Raw genomic sequence first — 22357 nt, 5'->3', positions numbered from 1 at the left:
ATCTCAGTACTCTGGGAGACTGAGACAGGAGGATTGCTGGGAGTTCAAGACTGTCCTGGGCTACATAGTTCAGTTCAAGACTATTGTGGATAGTCCAACTGGGGATTGGAAAGAGGCTCAGCAGTTAAAGTGCTTGCTGTGGAATCACAAGCACACAAGTTCTGATCTTAACATCTACACAAGCTGAATATGCATCTGAAACCCCAGTTCTGTGCATCCATAACCCCAGTTCTGTGCATCCGTAACCCCAGTTCTGTGCATCCGTAACCCCGGTTCTGTGCATTCGTAACCCCGGTTCTGTGCATCCGAAATCCCAGTTCTGTGCATCCGTAATCCCAGTTCTGTGCATCCGTAACCCCGGTTCTGTGCATCCATAACCCCGGTTCTGTGCATTCGAAACTCCTCCGTAAACCCAGTTCTGTGCATCCGTAACCCGCATCTGTAACCCCGGTTCTGTGCATCCGTAACCCCGGTTCTGTGCATCCGTAACCCCGGTTCTGTGCATCCGTAACCCCGGTTCTGTGCATCCTTAACCCCGGTTCTGTGCATCCGTAACCCTGGTACTGTGCATCCGTAACCCCGGTTCTGTGCATCTGTAACCCCGGTTCTGTGAACTCCAGGCTCAGGAAGAGATTGCCTGATTCGGGAAGAGACTGTCTCAAAGGACAAGACAAGTGAATCGTGGAGTACACTCAATACTCTCATTTATCCTTTACACCTAAGTACAGATGTATGTACCCATGATGTACTTCCTTTACCCATGATGTGCATATAGGCTCACCTCCACAATAAATGAATAAATAATCTTTCTTTAAAAAAGAGCAAAACATTGAAGATTTAAGTAGATTATGAATATTGAGTAAACTGATTAAACAGGGCAAATTCTTCTCCTAGAAACTCGGTGTGAGGGGTGTGCATATGTGTTATATGCATGTGCACTTGCCTATGTAGGTCCATGTGAAGACCAGAGGATGGAACTGGAATATCGCTGAATTATCTCTCCACCTTATTTAGAGACAGGTTCGCAGTGAACCTGGAAGCTCAATGCTTAGGTTAGGCTTACTGCTAGTGAACCCCAGATCCACCTGTCTCTGATCCCCAACAATGAGGTTACATATGTATGCCACCTGTCACACAGAGATGGGGACTGGACCTGAACTGCTGGGATTACAGGCATACACCACTGCTCTTGATTTTGTGCTGTGCTGGGACTCAAATCCAGGGCTTTGTGTATGCTAGGCAAGCATTCTACCATTGAGATCCATCTGATAGTTGTCACTTTTAACATTACAATAGTTTGGAATGTTCTTTCTGGCTTAAAGCCTTAGTAACCAATGCCATATTGGATGGCATCTATGGTAGTTCTTTCTCTCAAGGGTACTATGCTGAGAGTTAAACTCACAGATTTGTGCATGCTAAACAAAGTGCTTTTGAGTTACACCATTAACAACATCAGTGCTTTTAAACATGGCACATGTTCTTATTCTCCTTGCCACTTCTGTTACACACTTTGTGGGTTAGTATGAGTCTGTGACAGGTGCCTTCACCCCTTTTCTGAGACAGAGTCTCACTCTGCACCCTTGGCTGTCCTGGAACTTACTGTGTAGCCCAGGCTGCCCTCAAACTCACAGAGATCCCCCTGCCTCCTCCTCCTTAGTGCTGGGATTAACGTAAGTGCCACCACTGCCCAACTTCCTGCCATACTGTTTTCTTTACATGTGTTTCTGCTGCCTCCCAGCTAGCTCCCTTTTGGTTTTGCATCCTAAAGGACTACTCACCCATGATTAGAATGCTTCTTTTTGGTTCCATAAGTATCTCACCCCCGTGTAGTCTCAGCATTGTCTATTATTCATTAAAATGATTAGTTAATTTCACTGTTCTTTACTATATTCTGAGATCCCAAATGACAGAATTTTTATTTGTGTTGCACATGATGCTCAATTCATTTGGAAATGTTCATTCTCAAATAGGGGCACAACTAACCATCCTTTTCCTCAAATTAGTAATGGTCGCTCTGTCACTCCTAACCAGTTCCAGTTCCGTAGTTTTGTGTTTATTTGGACATTGTTCATTCAGTAAATTTTGTTATCTGCTGACTACTAATGTACTAACCATACTAAACCCTGAGATTGTGTATTAATTTGTAGAGAATTATATGTAATTGAGCTGTGAAATTAGGAACTGAGTTTGTGTCTATTTATGTTTCTGTGGTACTGAGGAATAAGTTTGTGGTTTTGTGATTCTAAGCATACTCTGTATACCACTGACTCTGCCCTTGGAGGAGCATTTTCTAAGTATTCTCATTTGGCTTTAAGATTTATTTCTAAGTAGTTAACTCTTTGTTTTCCTACTGTGAATGGGCATTTCTTTTTCCAGTTACATTTTCTGATTATCACATATCTGACTAAGACTATAAAAATATAATTTAAAAATTGTCTTGGAGCTGGAGAGGTGGCTGGGAGGTTGAAACATTTGCTGGTCTTCCAGAGGACTCATTTGTTCCCTACCACCTACACTGAGCAGCACACAACACCACAACTGGCTTCAGGAGTCCAACAGCACCTGGCGTGCATTCACGTAGACATGTACACAAACAGAGATTGGTTTTTTTAATTGCCTAAAACCTTAGAATTTTAGAGCCAAAGGAAACCTTAGTGACTTGTGCCCATCTTTTTATATATGGGTTAAATATTTTACTTTTGGATAGGTGAAGTGGTCTTACCCACTTCTATTCAGCAGATCTTGAATAGAACCTACAGCTGCCAGTTAACTGACTGTTGCTTTCAAAGGAAGGGAATCTGTCAAACACTCTTTGGATTCTGTTTGAAGGTACTTACATTTTCAATCTGGTTGTGACTATTAAATTATAGCATTTATGCCCCTGCTTTTATCTGTTTTCATTTTTTTCCTTTAAAATTTCTTGGTTGTTTTGAAATACTTACTTGCTCATTTACTTTGTAGTACTGACAATTATATTGTGAGCATTCTGGGCGAAGGGTGTATCTCAGATATTTTACCCAAATTTTGAGATACATTAGTACAATTTAATTATTTATAATTCTTTTTAAATGTCATTTCTGTTAGGAATATTTCTTAATAATAGCTCCCCGCTGATGCAAAAATTCCCCATCAAGCCAAATCAAAACAAGCCAAATTAAGAAATATCCAGGTTTAATGGGAGATCTGCACTCTCGGGTGGCCCCGAGGGGGAACCGGGAAGCCGGCAGGAATGCAACCCCCGGGGAGGAAGAAAGGGAGACCACATGTTCTTCTTTTGGGGGATCACTTAAGTACCCTGAGGAGTGGTCCTGACCTGACCCCTCCGGACCTGGCCTGCTGGGATTTGAAGTTCAGACCAGGCCTGGGGGCTGGGATAGATGCAAGGGACTGGGACCTATGCTCCCAACTTAACAATTTCAATTTGTAAATGTTATGCTGTTTTAAAAATGAAATTTAAATTTTATTTTACAGGCAACCACACCCCCTAATCAAGGAAGGCCAGATTCTCCAGTTTATGCTAACCTGCAAGAGCTGAAAATATCACAGTCTGCTTTACCTCCACTTCCTGGGAGTCCAGCAATTCAAGTTAGTGGAGAGTGGGAAACTCACAAAGACAGTTCAGGCCGTTGCTACTACTATAACCGTGCAACCCAGGAGCGAACCTGGAAACCACCCCGATGGGCTCGGGATGCTGGCACAAGCCGAGATTTCCAGAGCCCAGGGGAACAAGAGGTATGAGTAAATCAGAGCCAACCAAAGGCTCCCAGTTTTTCTTTCATTATTCAGAGATGAAAGAAAGGGCTTGGTTTCTTGGTGTCAGTATGGTGGAGCATTTTTATCTCTAGATATCAAATGTTTCCCCAAGCTTCTTTCTAACCTCTAACTATTGTGCAGATGCTGGATTTAAAGAGCACGCCCACTGGCTCCTGGGCTGGATTAGAGCCATCTTCTGTCGGGTCTCCATCTTCTCTTTACTGCATTAGGAGGCAGCATGCAGATGTGGGCACTGGGGCTCCTAACACTTGGGGGATGAAGCCTAAAAATCACAGTGTCGCAGCTGCCCTGACTGCATAGCAGTTTTGAGACTAGCCCTTCTCAATAGCACCCTCATTCCCAAAAGGATGCTTACAGCATAAATCAATAAGAAAAGAAGGAATGTACATGACTAGAGAAGTAAAAACCAAGTTACTTATCAGAACAGTTACTTTTTTTTTTTTTTTTTTTTTTTTTTGGTTAGTCTTCTGTGGCCATCAAACTCCTGTTTATTTTTCTGTCAGAGGGATACAAAGTGACCTTTTAATTCCCCTTAAGGGAAGTGATGATAGTGCCCTTGCTGTGGTGGAGTTAGTCAAGTGTAAGGATAATTCCCTCACAACTCTTTTCCTAGGGGTAGCTGACTTTTCTCCTGCTTTCCTCTCCCCTGGTTGCAGGCTCTTAGAGAGACTTGACTAGCTACATTGTAGCAAAGTGCTTGGTTTTTTTGTAGGTTAGATGTGTAGGTAAAAGGTAGGTGGAGTTGGTGGGATGAAGTAAAGTCCTGCCATTTTGCCCTGGGCTACCCTCAGGGACCAAGTCTCACAGGAAGAAGCTAACGGCTCAGGGAAGGAGCTGGGTCACCTGTCCTGCATTTAGCAGACTCTGATAGCTTTGTAGCTAGTCTTCCCTTTCTTGTCCTACTTTTCACTTGTCTATTCATAGTTCTCGTTGATGGTGACTTGCACTTATAATGTTCACAAATGAGAATAAAAATAGAAAAACCATAGCAAAATTGTTCATCTACTTGAGAAAGCTAGGAAACGTGTGTGGATTACATCTCTAGAAAGATTTGAAAATAAGCCATTTTGTATATTAATAATGAAATTTTTATAATTATTAAAGAAAGGTTAAATTAGCTAATAATTGGAAAAATTTAGATATACACAGGAAACTTCTATGAGTTTCTTAGCCTTCTAATTATGTAAATGAAAGTGATTTGTCTACTAGGGTTTCAACTTACACTCTCAGCACAGTAGTATGACAGTAGGTATTTTCAGAGTTCCCAGAGCACACCTTTTATCACTTCCCTAGAAAGGGTACACATGGAGGTAAAAACGAGACTGTGTGTGTCTGAAAATGTCTTGTCCTGGTTCTGTATTTAGTTAGTCAAAGGCTCGAGTATAGAATTATAGGTTGGAAGTGATTTTTTTCTCACAATTACAAGGTGTTTTGAACTTCACTTGAATCAGATATCTGGGTCAGGTGCTTGTCTACTCTGTTGGGTCTTTCCATGTGGACTGACTGGTCTCCACAGAAGCGGTCAGCTATTCTGCCTACATCCTGGGGGCTTTCAGGGTGTCGGTGCCAGCATTCAGTCCTCAGATGCTTCCTTAGTCTCTATATCCATGTCTTGACTATGTTTTGCTTTGTAGCTGAAGGTCTTATTGATTGCCCTCTTGAGGGGATTAACTCCCATAGGTGTGCTGGGGAGCATGCCTAGAGGACAGGTGTGAAGAAAGGGATTCTGGCACCTTTAGTACCTTGACCTTTAACACACCTTCCCCTGTTGGTTTCTGAGTCAATTTATTGTTCTCTGCTCCCACGGCCTGCCTTCCAGTTTAGGCTCCTCTGTCTTCTGCACGGCTAGTTGAGGTGTTTGATCTTAGGGGTTTGTATCTTTGTAGATATAATTTACTACAGTTATTTGTGTAGAATTTGAAAGGAAGTAAGTGATCATGCCTCTGTTTTACCTCAGAGCAGTGGCTCTCAACCTTCCAAATGCTGGCCCTTTAATGCAGTTCTTCATGTTGTGGTGACCCCCAACTGTAAGATTATTTTCGTTGCTGTAATTTGCTACGGTTATGAATCATAATGTAAGTATACGATATGCAGGATATCTGATATGTGACTCCCAAAGGGGTCACAACCCATAGGTTGAGAACCGCTATCTTAGAAGCTTATTTAGTGGTTTTCTTAGAATAGTGTGGTTCTTACCTGGTGACAGTGCTTTGCAGAACAAATGTGCTTTCCAGGACTTTGGCAGTCTGGAAGTGTGTGTTTGTAACTTTTTATTGGCATATATTTAACTGACACATTATTGAGGTATTTTTATTTTAAAGGACTTCTATAGTTTCAAATTGGTTCTTTTTGTTTGGTTTTGTTTGCTATTTCATTATTATGTTTTCTGGCTTCCATTGTCGATGCTGAAAACTCAGCTGTCAATTTATCCTAGGAAGAGGAATCTGTCTTCTCTTGCTAATTTCTCAGAAGATTTAGTTTTCTGTAATCTGATTTACTTTTCTATAACCTCACTAGGCTGTGAGTGGTGAAGATGTCTTTGTTAATCACTTTTCTGTTGTTGATATCACACTGCAGAAAACCAAATCAAAGAAGAGAGGGTTTTCTTAGGTTCATAGTTTCAGTCTGGTTGGTTGGGTTCATTGTTTCTGGCTGTTTGTTGGGGAGAATATCATAGTAGGAAGACAGGCAAGACTGCTGCTAGGGAAGAGAGAGGCGAGGGACGGGAGACAGAGAGAGCAAGGAGCCAGGGATAAGCTACACCCTTTAAATACTTACTGCTTGTTCCCTGTTTGCTCACGCCAGTCCTGCCCTTTAGTAGCTCATTCAGCCTTGGCTCTAGAATGGCTGTATCTAATTTGCATGACTATCATCCTTTCAGTGGCACCAAGAGCTGAGAACCAAGCCTGTCACACGCAAAAGCCTTTCAGGCTGTTCTGTGTCTAACTTGTAACTATTTCTTTCCTGTCAAGGCTTTTTTCAGGATTGCATTAATATGAGCAAATAATTAAACATTATTAATTTTACCTCCCTACTTACAATGTACTAAAGACAATTTATTTTGAAAATTAGATATTTTAATATTAGTATATATATTCAAGATATACTAGTATTTTTAGTCAGTAAATTCATTCTTTTTAGATTCTCACTGCACTGCATATTTGTATTGAAAGAAGAAAAACCCTTGTGTTTCTGACTGTTTGTAGCCCTTTTCATCAGAAGAAAACTACCACAGCAGTTGTTACCACCAGTCAGATAGTCAGTGTGGTTCTCCTCCAAGGGGTTGGTCAGAAGAGTTGGATGAACGTGGGCATACCTTATATACCAGTGACTATACTAAGGAAAAGGTACTTTTCTTTTTCTTCTTTTTCTTATCTAGTATACCTGGGCATAATCCTCTCATGAGATAATTGTGTACTGAGCTTTTCAATAGCAATAAAATAAACTCTTTAGCTGGTATGGAGGTACATGTTTATAATCTAGCACTTGGGAGGCAGAGGCAGGGTGGGGGTTGAGTTTGATGTTAGACTGGATTGATTGACAAGGCTCTTTCTCCAAAAAAAAATCTTGTGGGAAGTATTCCTCATGGTAGTTTGACAATGGAGTACTTAGTAATACTACTGATTCATGGTTTTGTTTGTTTGTTTGTTGTGGCTGGGGATGGAAATAGGACTTCACACATGTTGTGCAAACAGTCTACCACAAAATTTCACTGTGATCCCTGCTTCCCAGTTTAAATGGGCTTCGGTGATGGTGATTTTTGTGGTACTGATAACCCATTCAGATGGATCTTTGTGGGTAGGCCTGCTGTCATTTACTTGGGCTTCTTCAATAAAAATATTTCCTTGTATTTTTCTTTGGGGAGATTGAGGGTGTTTTGTTTTGCTTTGTTTTTCCAATGATTTTTCTCAACCTGCTGTTACTGCACACTCTCACATTGCTTATATTCCTTTTTCCACTAGGACAAAATTTGTGTAAACAAAAACCATGAATCTAGTATTTTGTGATTAATTAGTTTATGAATATATCAAATTTTTATTCATTACCTGTGAAGTCATTTTAAATGGTAGCTAACTGGTTTGCTATAAAGGGTAGGGGTGGGCAAATAGCCCTCTTCCTTACTTCAGTTATTTAGCTCCAGAATGCATAGGAGGAGTGGGTTTTTTTTCTTCTGTAGAAATAAAGATTATATATTCATGTCAGCAGTAGTCTTTTTCCCTTCCTGTCCTATATTATTTTGTGTGCAGTTCTCTTCTTGTTTTACTTAAAATGCATTGAATATAATGCATTGGCTGAAGGAAATAATAAGAATTTGTGTAAAATAAGTCTTTAAGTTGTGAAATTTTATGTTGAAAATAGTTTTTTTAATGTTTCAAACTTCTTTTCAGGATGGGTTGTACCCTGTACTAGCAGATGTGTGCCTCTATGTATCTTCATGTCATGTTTCTTATTATAATGTTAAGTGATACTTGAATTACCACCTGACCTTTGAGGAAAGAGAAATCGATATTGATAGTGAGTATTATACTCACTGAACTTAGGTGCAGTTAGTTGATGTGATGAGCTTTTTGAGTTCATTTGTTTACTTGGTAGTTCATTGCAAGTAGGACGAAATTTCTAAAAATAACATCTAATAACTCTTAGAGTAGCCAGTTAAAGTAGTCTTTATTTAAATTAAATAAAAATCTGTTGTGTTTTTATAGTGGCTCAAGCATGTTGATGATCAAGGTAGGCAGTATTACTACAGTGCAGATGGATCTCGGTCAGAGTGGGAATTGCCAAAGGTAAGACACTTAATGTTGACCTTATGTTCATAGTGAATGTCTAAAGACAGTTGCACTAGACTTGTTTCATTTATTTATTTAGAGACAGAGTCTTTTTTAAAAAATATTTATTTATTATGTATACAACATTCTGTCTGTGTGTATGCCTGCAGGCCAGAAGAGGGCACCAGACCCCATTACAGATGGTTGTGAGCCACCATGTGGTTGCTGGAAATTGAACTCAGGACCTTTGGAAGAGCAGGCAATGCTCTTAACCTCTGAGCCATCTCTCCAGCCCTAGAGACAGAGTCTTACGCAGTAGGGCCGGCTTGTCTGAAGCTCCCTATGTAGACTAGGGTAGCTTTAAACTTTCTTTAGTTAGCTGAGGTTCTTACGTGGAATTGGCCTTGTATTTATTTTTTTAGGAAAGAGGATAGTAATGTTATTCAAGATCATCATTAGTCAAGGTGTATATAGTAAATCAGTAACTGACCTTCCCCCCCACACGTTTGACCTTGCCACAGGTGTTGATGAACACACAAGTTCACTGCAGTATTGTAAATTATTATTAATATTGTCAGACATGTCTTTGGTAGCACAAAGGGCAAGAGTATGCAGTATTATCATGTGTGTAATACAGTATAACATAGGTAAAAACATTTAAGATGAATTTTTCAAAAAAGGTTTAAGTATGTTTATGCCTGCTTATCTGCATGGGCATCACAGTATGAGTGAGCATAGCCTGTGGAGGCCAGAAGAGGGTGCTGGATCCCTGAAATTACAGGCCATGGCAGGCTCCTCCATATGTGTACTGAGAACTGAACCTGGGCCCTCTACAAGCACCCTTAATCTCTGAGCCATCTCTCTAGCACTTTGAGATAGAGTTTTAAAATAGGAACATATAAACTTAAAAAAGCAAATAATTACATTATATAAAATATTAAAACTTAAATATATTGATACTAAGATTTTATCAAAATATGATATGCATGTGGATGATGAACACTGAGTTCATCATAGAGTATAGCTAAGGCGAGAAGGAAAGACATGGTGTCTGGAAGTTGTAATCAGAAGGCATCAAATATTTGTTCCTCTTACTATGTTTCCTTACAAAAATCACTAGAAACAAATATATTAAAGTGGTAAAACTCAGTGCTGTGTTTTTATATATATATGCATTGTTGTTTACATGTATGTAAACTCAGTGCTGTGTTTTTATGTATATGCGTTGTTGTTTACATGTATGTTTTTGTGAGGGAATCAGATCCCCAGAAAGTATAGTTACAGACAGTTGTGAGCAGCCATGTGGGCGCTGGAAATTGAACCTGGATCCTCTGGAAGAGTATCCAGTTCTCTTAACTGCTGAGCCATCTCTCCAGCCCATTGGGTTCTTAGTATAGTCTGTTTAAATAAAGCACAATAAGATTTTAGTTTAGATTTTTAAAAATTTTTATAGGAATTAAAAACATTAAAGTTTGGCCATCTTTTTAAACGAAGGATGTTTAAGTTGTGGGGCTTCTGTTGTGTTTTTCTTTGATTATGTGTTCCTTATCATCGTCTAACATTTTGTTGTGCTTTGTTTGCATCTGTGACTATCCTGCGCCTAGTAAAATGTAAGCATATTTAAAATTATGATTATTACCCATATTAATTTTACATTATTTTTTGTTGCTACATAGAAAAGCTTTTCTAAATTGTAGTAATTACAAGCTCCGAAGCTAGGCAAAGTCCCATGAAACTTTATATACAAGCTTACACACAACTACACAGTGATTGTTAGTGATGATTGCATTTCAGAGAAGCCCCATGTAACAGTTGGGTCTCTTTACAGACATTTGAAATATCTGGCACAGGATTTTGGTGGTCTTTCAGCATCATCATTGTTTAGTCTAGAAATGATAATCAGAAGGTTGCTGTTTGTCAGAAAATGCTGAATTGAAAACAAGCACCCATATGTGTTGACTACTTTGCCCATTTCAGTGTGAAGAAAGAGTAACAGCTTTGTTAGATGGTTTGTTTGCATTCACTTTGAAGAGTTAAAAAAATAACATATTGTACACAGAAAACATAGTCCAAGTATAATTGTTGAAATTATAATCAAAAGTCATTAAAGGCCAAGGATTGCTGGGAATGATGCAATGTTTCCTTCCGCTTCAGGAAAAGAATGCACCTGTTTAGACATTGATTGCTATTGTTATTTTATTACAACTTAGATCATTTAAGTTGCCTACATAAGGTAGCACAACTCTCAAAGCTTTATAGTTTTCCATCTTTCTGTATGATCTACTTTACATTTCAGATTCCTCCATGGTATATACTGCAATAATACCACATAAATTTCACATGAAGTTTTCTTTTGGCAGCGATTGCATGTCTTTTTCTTTCTACACAATTAGTATGTTCAGAAGTAGTGTTCACAACTCTTATTACTTGAGAAAAAGAGTAGTATGTCTAACTCTAAGTGAAGCAAAGACAAAACTGACTTAAGCCTTATAATAATTATGGTAGTGTCTAGGAAGAACCTCATGTTTTTACTTCATTTACTCTTTTTTTGGGTTTTTTTTTTTTAATTGAGAAAAGGAGAAAAAAAACCAAGTTTCCACCTCCTCCCAGCCTCCCATTTCCCTCCCCCTCCCCCCACTTCTCTCCCCCTCCCTCTCCAGTCCAAAGAGCAGTCTGGGTTCCCTGCCCTGTGGTAAGTCCTAGGTCCTCCCCTCAGTCCATTCCTAGGAAGGTGAACATCCAAACTGGCTAGGCTCCCACAAAGCCAGCACATTACGTAGGTTCAAAACCCCGTGCCATTGTCCTTGGCTTCTCATCAGCCCTCATTGTTCGCCATGCTCAGAGAGTCCAGTTTTATCCCATGCTTTTTCAGTCACAGTCCAGCTGGCCTTGGTGAGCTCCCAATAGATCAGCTCCACTGTCTCAGTGGGTGGGTGCACCCCTCGTGGTCCCGACTTCTCTGCTCATGTTCTCCCTCCTTCTGCTCCTCATTGGGACCTTGGGAGCTCAGTCCAGTGCTCCAGTGTGGGTCTCTGTCTCTATCTCCATCCATCACCAGATGAAGGTTCTATGATGATATGCAAGATATTCGTCAGTATTGCTATAGAATAGGGTCATCTCAGGTTCCCTATCCTCAGCTGCCCAAGGAACTAACTGAGGACCTCGGCTTGGGCATCTGGGAGCCACTCTAGGTTCAAGTCTCTTGCCAACTCTAAGGTGGCTCCCTTAACTAAGAATTGTGCTTCCGTGCTCCCCTATCTAACCTTCCTTTATCCCAATCCTCCTTTTTCCCCAAGTTTCCCCCATTCTCCCCTTCTCCCTTTTCTCTCCCCATCTCCCCTTACCCCCATCCCACCCCACCCCCAAGATCTCAATTTTCTCCCCGGCAATTTTGTCTACTTCCCATAGCCAAGAGGACAACTATATGTTTTTCCTTTGGTTCACCTTCTTTGGGATCACCAAATGTAGACTCCGTGACCCTTGTTTATAGCTAGAAACCAATTATGAGTGAGTACATCCCATATTCATCTTTTTGGGTCTGGGTTACCTCACTCAGGATAGTGTTTTCTATTTCCATCCACTTACATGCAAAATTTGAGAAGTCATTGTTTTTTACCGCAGCGTAGTACTCTAATGTGTAGATATTCCACACTTTCTTCATCCATTCTTCCATTGAAGGGCATCTAGGTTGTTTCCAGGTTCTGGCTATTACAAATAATACTGCTATGAACATAGTTGAACAAATGCTCTTGTCATATGATAGGGCATCTCTTGGGTATATTCCCAGGAGTGGTATTGCTGGGTCCAGGGGTAGGTTGATCCCGAATTTCCTGAGAAACCGAAACACCGATTTCCAAAGTGGTTGCACAAGATTGCTTTCCCACCAGCAATGGATGAGAGTACCCCTTCCTCCACAGCCTCTCCAGCAAAGGCTATCATTGGAGTTTTTTATTTTAGTCATTCTGACAGGTGTAAGATGATATCTCAAAGTTGTTTTGATTTGCATTTCCCTGATCGCTAAGGAGGTTGAGCATGACCTTAAGTGTCTTTTGGCCATTTGAACTTCCTCTGCTGAGAATTCTCTATTCAGTTCAGTGCCCCATTTTTTAATTGGGTTAATTAGCATTTTAAAGTCTAGTTTCCTGAGTTCTCTATATATTTTGGAGATCAGACCTTTGTCTGTTGCAGGGTTGGTGAAGATCTTCTCCCAGTCAGTAGGTTGCCTTTTTGTCTTGGTGACAGTGTCCTTTGCTTTACAGAAGCTTCTCAGTTTTAGTAGGTCCCATTTATTCAATGTTGCCCTTAATGTCTGTGCTGTTGGGGTTACACATAGGAAGCGATCTCCTGTGCCCATCTCCTGTAGGGTACTTCCCACTTTCTCTTCTATCAGGTTCAATGTGATGTGACTGATAGTGAGGTCTTTAATCCATTTGGACTTGAGTTTTGTGCATGGTGATAGATATGGGTCTATTTTCATTCTTCTACAGGTTGACATCCAGTTGTGCCAGCACCATTTGTTGAAGATGCTTTCTTTCTTCCATTGTATACTTTTGGCTCCTTTATCAAAAATGAGGTGTTCATAGGGTCAAAATTCGGGTCTTTTATATGATTCCATTGGTCGACTTCTCTGTTTTTATGTCAGTACCACACTGTTTTCATCACTGTAGCTCTGTAATAGAGTTTGAAGTCAGGGATGGTAATGCCTCCAGACAATCCTTTATTGTATAGGATTGTTTTGGCTATCCTGGGTTTTTTGTTTTTCCATATAAAGTTGATTATTGTCCTCTCAAGATCTGTGAAGAATTTTGAAGGGACCTTGATGGGGATTGCATTGAATCTATAAATTGCCTTTGGTAGAATTGCCATTTTTACTATGTTGATCCTCCCAATCCAAGAGCAAGGGAGGTCCTTCCATTTTCTGGTATACTCCTCAGTTTCTTTATTCAATGCCTTAAAGTTCTTGTCAAATAGATCTTTCACATCCTTGGTTAGAGTTACCCCAAGATATTTTATGCTGTTTGTGGCTATCGTGAAAGGTGAAGCTTCTCTGATTTCCCTCTCTGCTTCCATATCCTTTGTGTATAAGAGGGCGACTGATTTTTTTGGAATTGATCTTGTATCCTGCCACATTACTAAAGGTGTTTATCAGCTGTAAAAGTTCTTTGGTGGAGTTTTGGGGGTCGCTTATGTATACTATCATATCATCTGCAAATAACAAAAGTTTCACTTCTTCCTATCCAATTCGAATCCCCTTGATCCCCTTATGTTGTCTTATTGCTATTGCTATAACTTCAAGCACTATATTGAAGAGGTATGGCGAGAGTGGACAGCCTTGTTGTGTTCCTGAGTTTAGTGGGATGGCTTTAAGTTTCTCTCTGTTTAGTTTGATGTTAGCTGTCGGTTTGCTGTATATAGCTTTTATTATATTTAGGTATGACCCTTGTATCCCTAATCTCTCCAAGACTTTTATCATAAAGGGATGTTGAATTTTGTCAAATGCTTTTTCAGCATCTAATGAAATGATCGTATGGTTTTTTTCTTTCAGTTTATTTATATGATGGATTACATTGATAGATTTTCGTATGTTGAACCAGCCCTGCATCCCTGGGATGAAGCCTGCTTGATCATAATGGATAAATTTTCTAATGTGTTCTTGGATACGGTTTGCCAGTATTTTGTTGAGGATTTTTGCATCGATGTTCATGAGTGAGATTGGTCTATAATTTTCTTTCTTGGTTGAGTCTTTGTGCGGTTTTGGTATCAGGGTAACTGTAGCTTCATAAAAGGAATTTGGCAATGCCTCTTCTGTTTCTATATTGTGAAATACATTAAGGAGTATAGGTATTAGTTCTTCTTGGAAGTTCTGCAAGAATTCCGCATTGAAGCCATCTGGTCCTGGGCTTTTTTTGGTAGGGAGGTTTTTGATATCCTCTTCTAATTCTTCGTGACTAACAGGTCTATTTAGGTTGTTCACCTGGTCCTGGTTTAACTTTGGTATATGGTATTTATCTAAAAAAGTGTCCATTTCCTTTACATTTTCCAGTTTTGTGGCATATAGGCTTTTGTAGTAAGATCTAATGATTCTCTGAATTTCCTCTGTGTCTGTGGTTATGTCCCCCTTTTCATTTCTGATCTTATTAATTTGCAAATTCTCTCTCTGCCGTTTGATTAATTTGGATAGGGGTTTATCAATCTTATTTTTTTTTTTTTTTTGATTTTTCAAGACAGGGTTTCTCCGTAGCTTTTGGTTCCTGTCCTGGAACTAGCTCTTGTAGACTATCAATCTTGTTGATTTTCTCCAGGAACCAGCTTTTTGTTTCATTGATTCTTTGTATTGTTTTCTGTGTTTCTATTTTGTTGATTTCAGCCCTCAGTTTGATTATTTCCAGTCTTCTACTCCTCCTAGGTGAGTCTGCTTCTTTTTTTTTCTAGAGCTTTCAGGTGGGCTGTTAAGTCTCCAATGTGAGCTTTCTCTGTTTTCTTTAAGTGGGCACTTAGTGCTATGAACTTTCCTCTTAGGACTGCTTTCATAGTGTCCCATAAGTTTAAGTTTGTTGTTTCTTTATTTTCATTGAATTCCAGGAAGACTTTAATTTCTTTCTTAATTTCTTCCTTAATCCAGGTATGGTTCAGTAGTTAACTGTTCAGTTTCCATGAATTTGTAGGCTTTCTGGGGGTAGGATTGTTGTTGAATTCTAACTTTAATCCATGGTGATCTGATAAGACACAGGTGGTTACTAATATTTTTTTGTAAATGTGGATGTTTGCTTTGTTACCGACTATGTGGTCGAGTTTTGAGAAGGTTCCATGAGCTGCAGAGAAGAAGGTATATTCTTTCCTATTTTGGTGGAATGTTCTATCGATGTCTGTTAAGTCCATTTGATTCATTACCTCCATTAATTCTCTTATTTCTCTGTTAGGTTTCTGTCTGATTGACCTGTCCATTGGTGAGAGAGGAGTGTTGAAGTCTCCTACTATTAGTGTGTGCGGTTTGATGGCTGCCTTGAGTTTTAGCAATGTTTCTTTTATGAACGTGGGTGCTTTTATATTAGGGGCATAGATACTCAGGATTGAGACTTCATCCTGATGAACTGTTCCTGTTATGAGTATAAAATGCCCGTCTCCATCTCTTCTGATTGATTTTAGTTTGAAGTCTACTTTGTTAGAGATTAGTATGGCCACACCTGCTTGTTTCATAGGTCCATTTGCTTGATAAGCCTTTTCCCAGCCCTTTACTCTGAGTAGGTGCCTGTCTTTGTGGTTGAGGTGTGTTTCTTGTAAACAGCAGAATGTTGGATCCTGTTTTCATATCCAATCTCTTAGCCTGTGCCTTTTAATAGGTGAGTTGAGTCCATTGACATTAAGTGATATTAATGACCAGTGTTCGTTAACTCCGGTCATTTTTTTAGTCGTAGAGTTTGTGTGTTTCCCTTCTTTGATTTGTGTTGGTGAAGGGTCTCTAGATGTTTGAGTTATTGTGGTCATTGTTGGACTCCTTGGTTAGTAATTTTCCTTCTATTACTTTCTGTAAGGCTGGATTTGTGGCTGCGTATTGTTTAAATTTGTTTTTATCCTGGAAAATTTTATTTTCTCCATTTATAGTGAATGAAAGCTTGGCTGGGTATAGTAATCTGGGCTTGCATCCATGGTCTCTCAGTTTCTGCAGTACATCTATCCAGGACCTTCTGGCTTTCATGGTTTCCATGGAGAAGTCAGGTATAAGTCTGATAGGTTTACCTTTATAAGTAATTTGGCCTTTTTCTTTTGCAGCTCTTAATATTCTTTCCTTATTCTGTATGCTTTGTGTTTTGATAATTATATGGCGAGGGGATGTTTTTTTTTGATCCAGCCTATTCGATGTTCTGTATGCTTCTTGAACCTTCATAGGTATATCTTTCTTTAGGTTGGGAAAGTTTTCTTCTATAATTTTATTAAATATATTTTCTGGACCATTGAGCTGCATTTCTTCTCCTTCTTCTACTCCTATTATTCTTAGGTTTGGTCTTTTTATTGTGTCCCATATTTCCTGAATATTTTGTGATGAGAGTTTGTTGGACTTGCTGTTTTCTTTGATCAGTGTGTTTATTTTCTCTATGGTATCTTCAGAATCTGAGATTCTTTCTTCTAATTCTTGTATTCTGTTGGTTATGTAGACTCTGTTTGTTTACTTAAATTTTCCATGTCCAGCCGGCCCTCTATTTGTGTTTTCTTCTTTGCCTCCATTTCAGTTTTCAAGTCTTGATCTGTTTCCATTATCTGTTTGATTGTTTTTCCTTGGTTTTCTAGGGTATCATTCACTGATTTTTTCAATTCTTCATACTTTCTGTTATATTTCTCATCCATTTCTATAAGGGCGTTTTTTACATGCTGTTTAAGGGCATTAATCACTTTCATGAAGTCAATCTTTTCTGCTTCTTCTTGATTAAGGTGTTCATGTCCTCCCATTGTGAGGTCGCTGGTTTCTGGTGGCTTCATGTTGCTTTTCAGCTTGTTGGGCGAATTCTTGCCTTGGCGTCTGCCCATCTCTTCTTCCAAATGCTCCCTTATGGATCTTCTTTTACCGGATCAGGTCTCCTTGACTACCCAACGCTGGCTCTCCCCAACCTTGGCTCTCCTGGCGCCGAGAGATCAGGTCTCCGTGCTGGTTGGGCAGGTCTCAAAGAAAGCGCCTACCCTGCTTGGTGCAGGCAGGCAGTAGAATCAAAGGGACTCCCGCCCGCTTGGGTGCCCCGAGGATTCGGACCCAGTGCCCAGACATACTGGGCTGGGTGATGTTATGTGCTGAAAGTGGGCGGTGGGGCCGAAGTGGGGAGGGTTCTGGATGGGAGCTGGGTGGGCTTGGAAGAAAGAGGCGGTATGCAGGGAGTGGAGGCCCTGCAGAGAGCCCAAGAAGGATCGTGGGCCAAGGAACCTCTGAGCTCCCCTTCCCAGGCTGGCGCCACGGGGCCAGAAACTCACCCCAACGCTGTCTCTCCTGGCGCCGAGAGATCAGGCCTCCGTGCTGGTGGGCAGGTCGCAAACAAAGCGCCTACCCTGCTTGGTGCAGGCAGGCGATAGAAACAAAGGGACTCCCGCCCGCTTGGGTGCCCCGAGGATTCGGACCCAGTGCCCAGACAGGCTGGGCTGGGTGATGTTATGTGCCGAAAAAGGACAGTGGGGCCGAAGTGGGGAGGGTTCTGGATGGGAGCTGGGTGGGCTAGGAAGAAAGAGTTCATTTACTCTTAAAGCAACTCTGTGAGGTGACAGGTCTGCAGCAGTTTATGGGGAGTAATAACTGGATATATCCAACTGTAAAATTTAGGATTCAGTCACAAGGTTGCTCAGTAAGAAAAGCAGACAGTTCTTAGGTTGTTCTGTTGAACGTTGCCTAGTGATCAATCATGTGTCATTAGGAGCCACTGTAGGTTCATGTTTGTATTGTAAACTTATGACGTGTATTTTGTTTTCTTTAGTATAATGCTTCATCCCAGCAGCAAAGAGAAATAATTAAAAGTAGGAGCTTGGACAGAAGGCTGCAAGAACCAATAGTGTTAACAAAGTGGAGACATAGCACCATAGTGTTGGACACCAATGACAAGGTAAGCGATTAGAAAAAATTTGGCAAGTGTTTGGAGAATTATATTGTTAATAGTTTATTTTTTAGCAATTTGTCCCACTATGTATGCAATATTTTGCTGTTGTTAAATACAATTCTTCGCTAAAATATTGACTTCCTTTGAGTATAAGTTAATGTTTTATTTTTCCACTATTTTATACATACATATATATAACGCACTTTGTCTATATTACCCTCCCACTAGCCTTTCTTGTACTGTTCCCGCTGAACCTCTTCTCAAAAAAATCTCCCTATTTTCATTTCTTTGCTTTTATAGCCTGCTTTCAAAATGGCTTGGGTGATACTTTCTTGGGCAAGGGCAACTTACTTATAAGTGGCTGTCTTAGGACAATAATACCTCCCTATCTCCAGCCATTAACTTCCCATCGTCTCAGTGAGGGGTGAAACCTCATGAGTTCCTCACTATGTATGTTGGAATGGTGAGAAGCCTAGTCTTGTCAAGTAAGGCCTTATGAAGGCACTCGCTGTTGCTTTGAGTTGATGGTTGCAACAACCACTTCATATCCAGAAGTTTCATAGCACTTCTCCCCATTCTCTGTCTTCTGTCTTTCTGTCCTCTCTCCCTGACGTTCCCTGAGACTTGGGGGGTAGTATACATATCCTGTTCAGGGAAGAGCACTCAATAGTCATTTAATTCCTGCATGCAAGTTCTTGTTTTTGTCTTCATGCACTGTGAAAATACTTTCTTCTTAACTAAATGACATGCGTTTGTATTTAGCATCAGTTTATTATGTACTTGTTTGGATCTTATACTTTTCTCAGATTTTGTTTGGGACTTACTGGTGTCTAACTTGACATGTTTGAGCTAGTATATATATATGTATGTGTATATGAGTATATATACTCATACTATAGTATATACATAATCATTCATTGCACTATACGTACACATACACTCTTACTCGATTTTAAAGTCACTTTTGCTGTCTTTGATCTCCAAGAAGGTTCTATAGTAAAGATTTCATTTTCCCTGTCCCAGGAAAGGCTGGAATTCCAGCCTTGTTACTTTATTTTCTCACACAGAATTGCTTTTATCAAGCTGAGGAGTGATGTTCTTTGTTTCTAATAGGGGATGAATTTTCTTTTTAATTAATTAATTTATTTATTTATTCATTTATTTAAGACTTCTGTCTCTTCCCCACCACCGCCTCCCATTTCCCTCTCCCTCCCCTATAAAGTCCCCCTCCCTCGTCAGCCCAAAGAGCAATCAGGGTTCCCTGACCTGTGGGAAGTCCAAGGACCACCCACCTCCATCCAGGTCTAGTAAGGTGAGCATCCAAACTGCCTAGGCTCCCCCAAAGCCAGTACGTGCAGTAGGATCAAAAACCCATTGCCATTGTTCTTGAGTTCTCAGTAGTCCTCATTGTCCGCTATGTTCAGCGAGTCCGGTTTTATTCCAGGCTTTTTCAGACCCAGGCCAGCTGGCCTTGGTAAGTTCCTGATAGAACATCCCCATTGTCTCAGTGTGTGGGTGCATAGGGGATGAATTTTGATTCAGATTTCAGAAATGGTGGTTCTTAAACTTCTTGAGTTACATTCTAAATAGTATGGTTTCCTTTCAGGGCATGGTGGACATTTACTGTGCCTTTGCAGAACATTAGTCATACCCTCTTTGAAGATGATGCGGTGATAACGACATTGCCTTTAAAAGAACATTGTCATTCCTTTTCTTTAAAGCCATCATCACTTTTCTCTTGTATCATAATTAACAGGTTTTTCCCGCTTTTGCTCCTTTTGTTTCTTGTGAGATAGGATCTTTCTCTGTAGAGAAACTTACTTTAGTAACTTGGAACTTATTTTAGTAACTTCTGTATTGCTGTAAAGAGACACCATGATGGAGGTAATCTTATAAAAGAAAGTATTTAATTTAAGGACTCACAATTAAGAGAGCTATATTTCATGATCATCATGCTGGGGAACATGACAATAAGCAGGCAGGCATGTTGCTGGAACAGTAGCTGAGAATCATAACTGATCCACAAGCACAAGGTGGGGATTGGGGAGAGGGAGCGAGGAGGGACCTACAGGTAATAACATACTTCCTCCAGTGAGGCCACACCTCCTAATCTTTCCCAAACACTTCCACCTACTGGGGACCAAGCATTCAAATATACGAGCACACAGCACACGAGGGCCGTTCTCATTCAAGGCACCATAGCGACCCTTCTGTCTTCGTCTCCAGCGTGCACACCGCTGTGTCTGGTTAAAATGAACTTCGTTTGTATGTTCCCTCATGTTTGGCTACTTTTAGTCTTAAATACTTTTATAAACAATTGATTTTATTCAGTTCAAAATAAGATGTTTTGTTAGTATAATTGAGTATAAATTAGTTTTTGTATATAAAACAAGGTAGATTTTTAAAGTGGTGTACACACTTTCTATTTCTATGTTTATGATATTGACTTACAGAACAATAATGAAATTAGACCAAATTCTGGGTTTTGTTTTCAAGAATATTTTATAACTAAATTTAGAAGTCTAGAAGACACACTGAATGAATGACGTTTTAGAATCATGTTATTAAAGATACATTTGAAAATCTATTAGTATTGAGATTAGCCTAGGCAAGTCATATTTCTTAGAGGTGTTTAATGGTAAATACAATCAACTCCAGAAATTGAATTATATTTTTAGGTATAGAAAACTCTTTGGCAAAAGCCATTGTTGGACTACCTCCACTACCTCTTCAAGTGAAAATAAAACTATTTTGGTGAGGTATACTTCGAATCTCTTTTTTCAAATAGCCCGTTATATTCAAGAGTGAGTGTACACACATGCACACCCATTTCTGTGAGATTCAGTTTTAATCTGATCCCTGCAGTCACCTTCACCAAGTATTACTTCACGTCCTTTTTTCATCTAATTGCCCTCAGGCAGCAGCAATGTGACTGTCCTGAGAACAGACGTTTACTTATTTTTAGTAGAAATCTCTCTCTTTCAGTTTGCCCTTTGAAATAGATTCACAGCTAATTGCTTCATCAAGTAAATATTTCCATTTCTTTTTATCACCTAAATATGCCTTCTTAAAATAGGGCAGTCTTTGAGGTTATGAAAAAGTGACTGCACTGGAACAAGCTTATACATAATTGGTATATATAACACACTGAATAAAACCAGTGTTGTGTGTCAACATGGATTCTAGTTCAGAAGCCAGATAACCTTGAAGAAAGTTGTTGTGGGATGTGGGTATTACATCCGAGTGGATTTCCTTGTTTCTGATTGTGTATGGTTCTTACTAAAACTGTTCATAAATGTGGAAGATGTGTGCATACACATGTACTTACAGAGGTACAGAAACGTGCACTTGCTTCTTTACTATAGTTAGAATTACATGGTCATTACTACTCTTATTTGGGATTTTATGTCTGGTGAACCTATATTGTTTTTGTTTAATTGCTTTATAGTTTGAAGATCATTAAATTCTTACTTTTTCAGGCTGTTGTTTATAATACACAAAGAAGTCATATTACTGAAGTCAGAAAAATTACTCAAATGAGGTTGAACTGAAATTTGGATGGTCTAGTTTGCTTTTCTGGAGTTTGTGAATAGGATTTTAATGTTTCATCTATCAGTGGTATCAGTGGTATTAGCTTTGATTGTTTGGTTGTAAGATTGTCCTTTCTATGTTCCTGTAAATATAAACTGAAGATGTTTTCAAGTGAATTAGTGTTGAGATCAGGTTTGCATTGTTACTTGCATTCCTAGGCTTCTTGGCAGAGTCTTCTAGTTTCCTGAGTGTAGACATCAGGATGAACAGATGTGGAGATGAATATTTAAAGGCATTGTGTAGTTGGGTTGGAAATTAGTAAAAGGTCCTGGTACTCACTTATTCAAATTATTCAAAGCATCTAGGAGAATGGAGAAATTTTAAATAGAAGTGAGTGTTGCCCCCCCCCCCAAAAAAAACCTTTTTAGTTTTAATCCTTCATAAGAAATACTATCTTTTAGTCTTGACCAGACAGGCTGTTTATAGGACCCCTTGCTTATTTGCTCTTAGGATATTCTTGTAAGCTTAAACATGAAAGCATCCCCCAGGGCATCACTTACCTTTAAATGTTAGATTTCTATTTTTATCTTTATATATAATTATTGAATAGTAACTATAAATTCCTTGAAATATGGTTAACAATTAAATTTATTTTCTCATTACTTTAGACTAAAAATTCTATTTTGTCAATTACATGTAATTCTTGTGAGTGTT

At 39.5% G+C, this 22357-nt stretch overlaps 1 protein-coding gene across 6 annotated transcripts in view; it reads left to right on the top strand.

Moving 5' to 3' along the window:
- Nucleotides 1-22357, top strand: part of Arhgap12 (Rho GTPase activating protein 12) — a 106861-nt gene that overhangs the window by 53244 nt on the left and 31260 nt on the right. For 3 of the 6 annotated variants that reach the window (XM_041641574.1, XM_041641571.1, XM_041641573.1), the window contains 4 exons: nucleotides 3472-3732; nucleotides 6981-7121; nucleotides 8478-8558; nucleotides 17993-18118. In XM_041641574.1, coding sequence (XP_041497508.1) covers nucleotides 3472-3732; nucleotides 6981-7121; nucleotides 8478-8558; nucleotides 17993-18118 — 609 coding nt within the window. The remainder of the gene's footprint in view (nucleotides 1-3471; nucleotides 3733-6980; nucleotides 7122-8477; nucleotides 8559-17992; nucleotides 18119-22357) is intronic. The other 3 variants (XM_041641575.1, XM_041641577.1, XM_041641576.1) reach the window with 2 other exon arrangements.

This window comes from Microtus oregoni, unplaced genomic scaffold (assembly GCF_018167655.1).
Source record: "Microtus oregoni isolate MIOR12 unplaced genomic scaffold, Mior012 000070F_ref0000104, whole genome shotgun sequence".
Taxonomy (NCBI): domain Eukaryota; kingdom Metazoa; phylum Chordata; class Mammalia; order Rodentia; family Cricetidae; genus Microtus; species Microtus oregoni.
The sequence above is the reverse complement of the archived record's forward strand: the minus strand, read 5'-3'. Positions and strand labels throughout refer to the sequence as shown.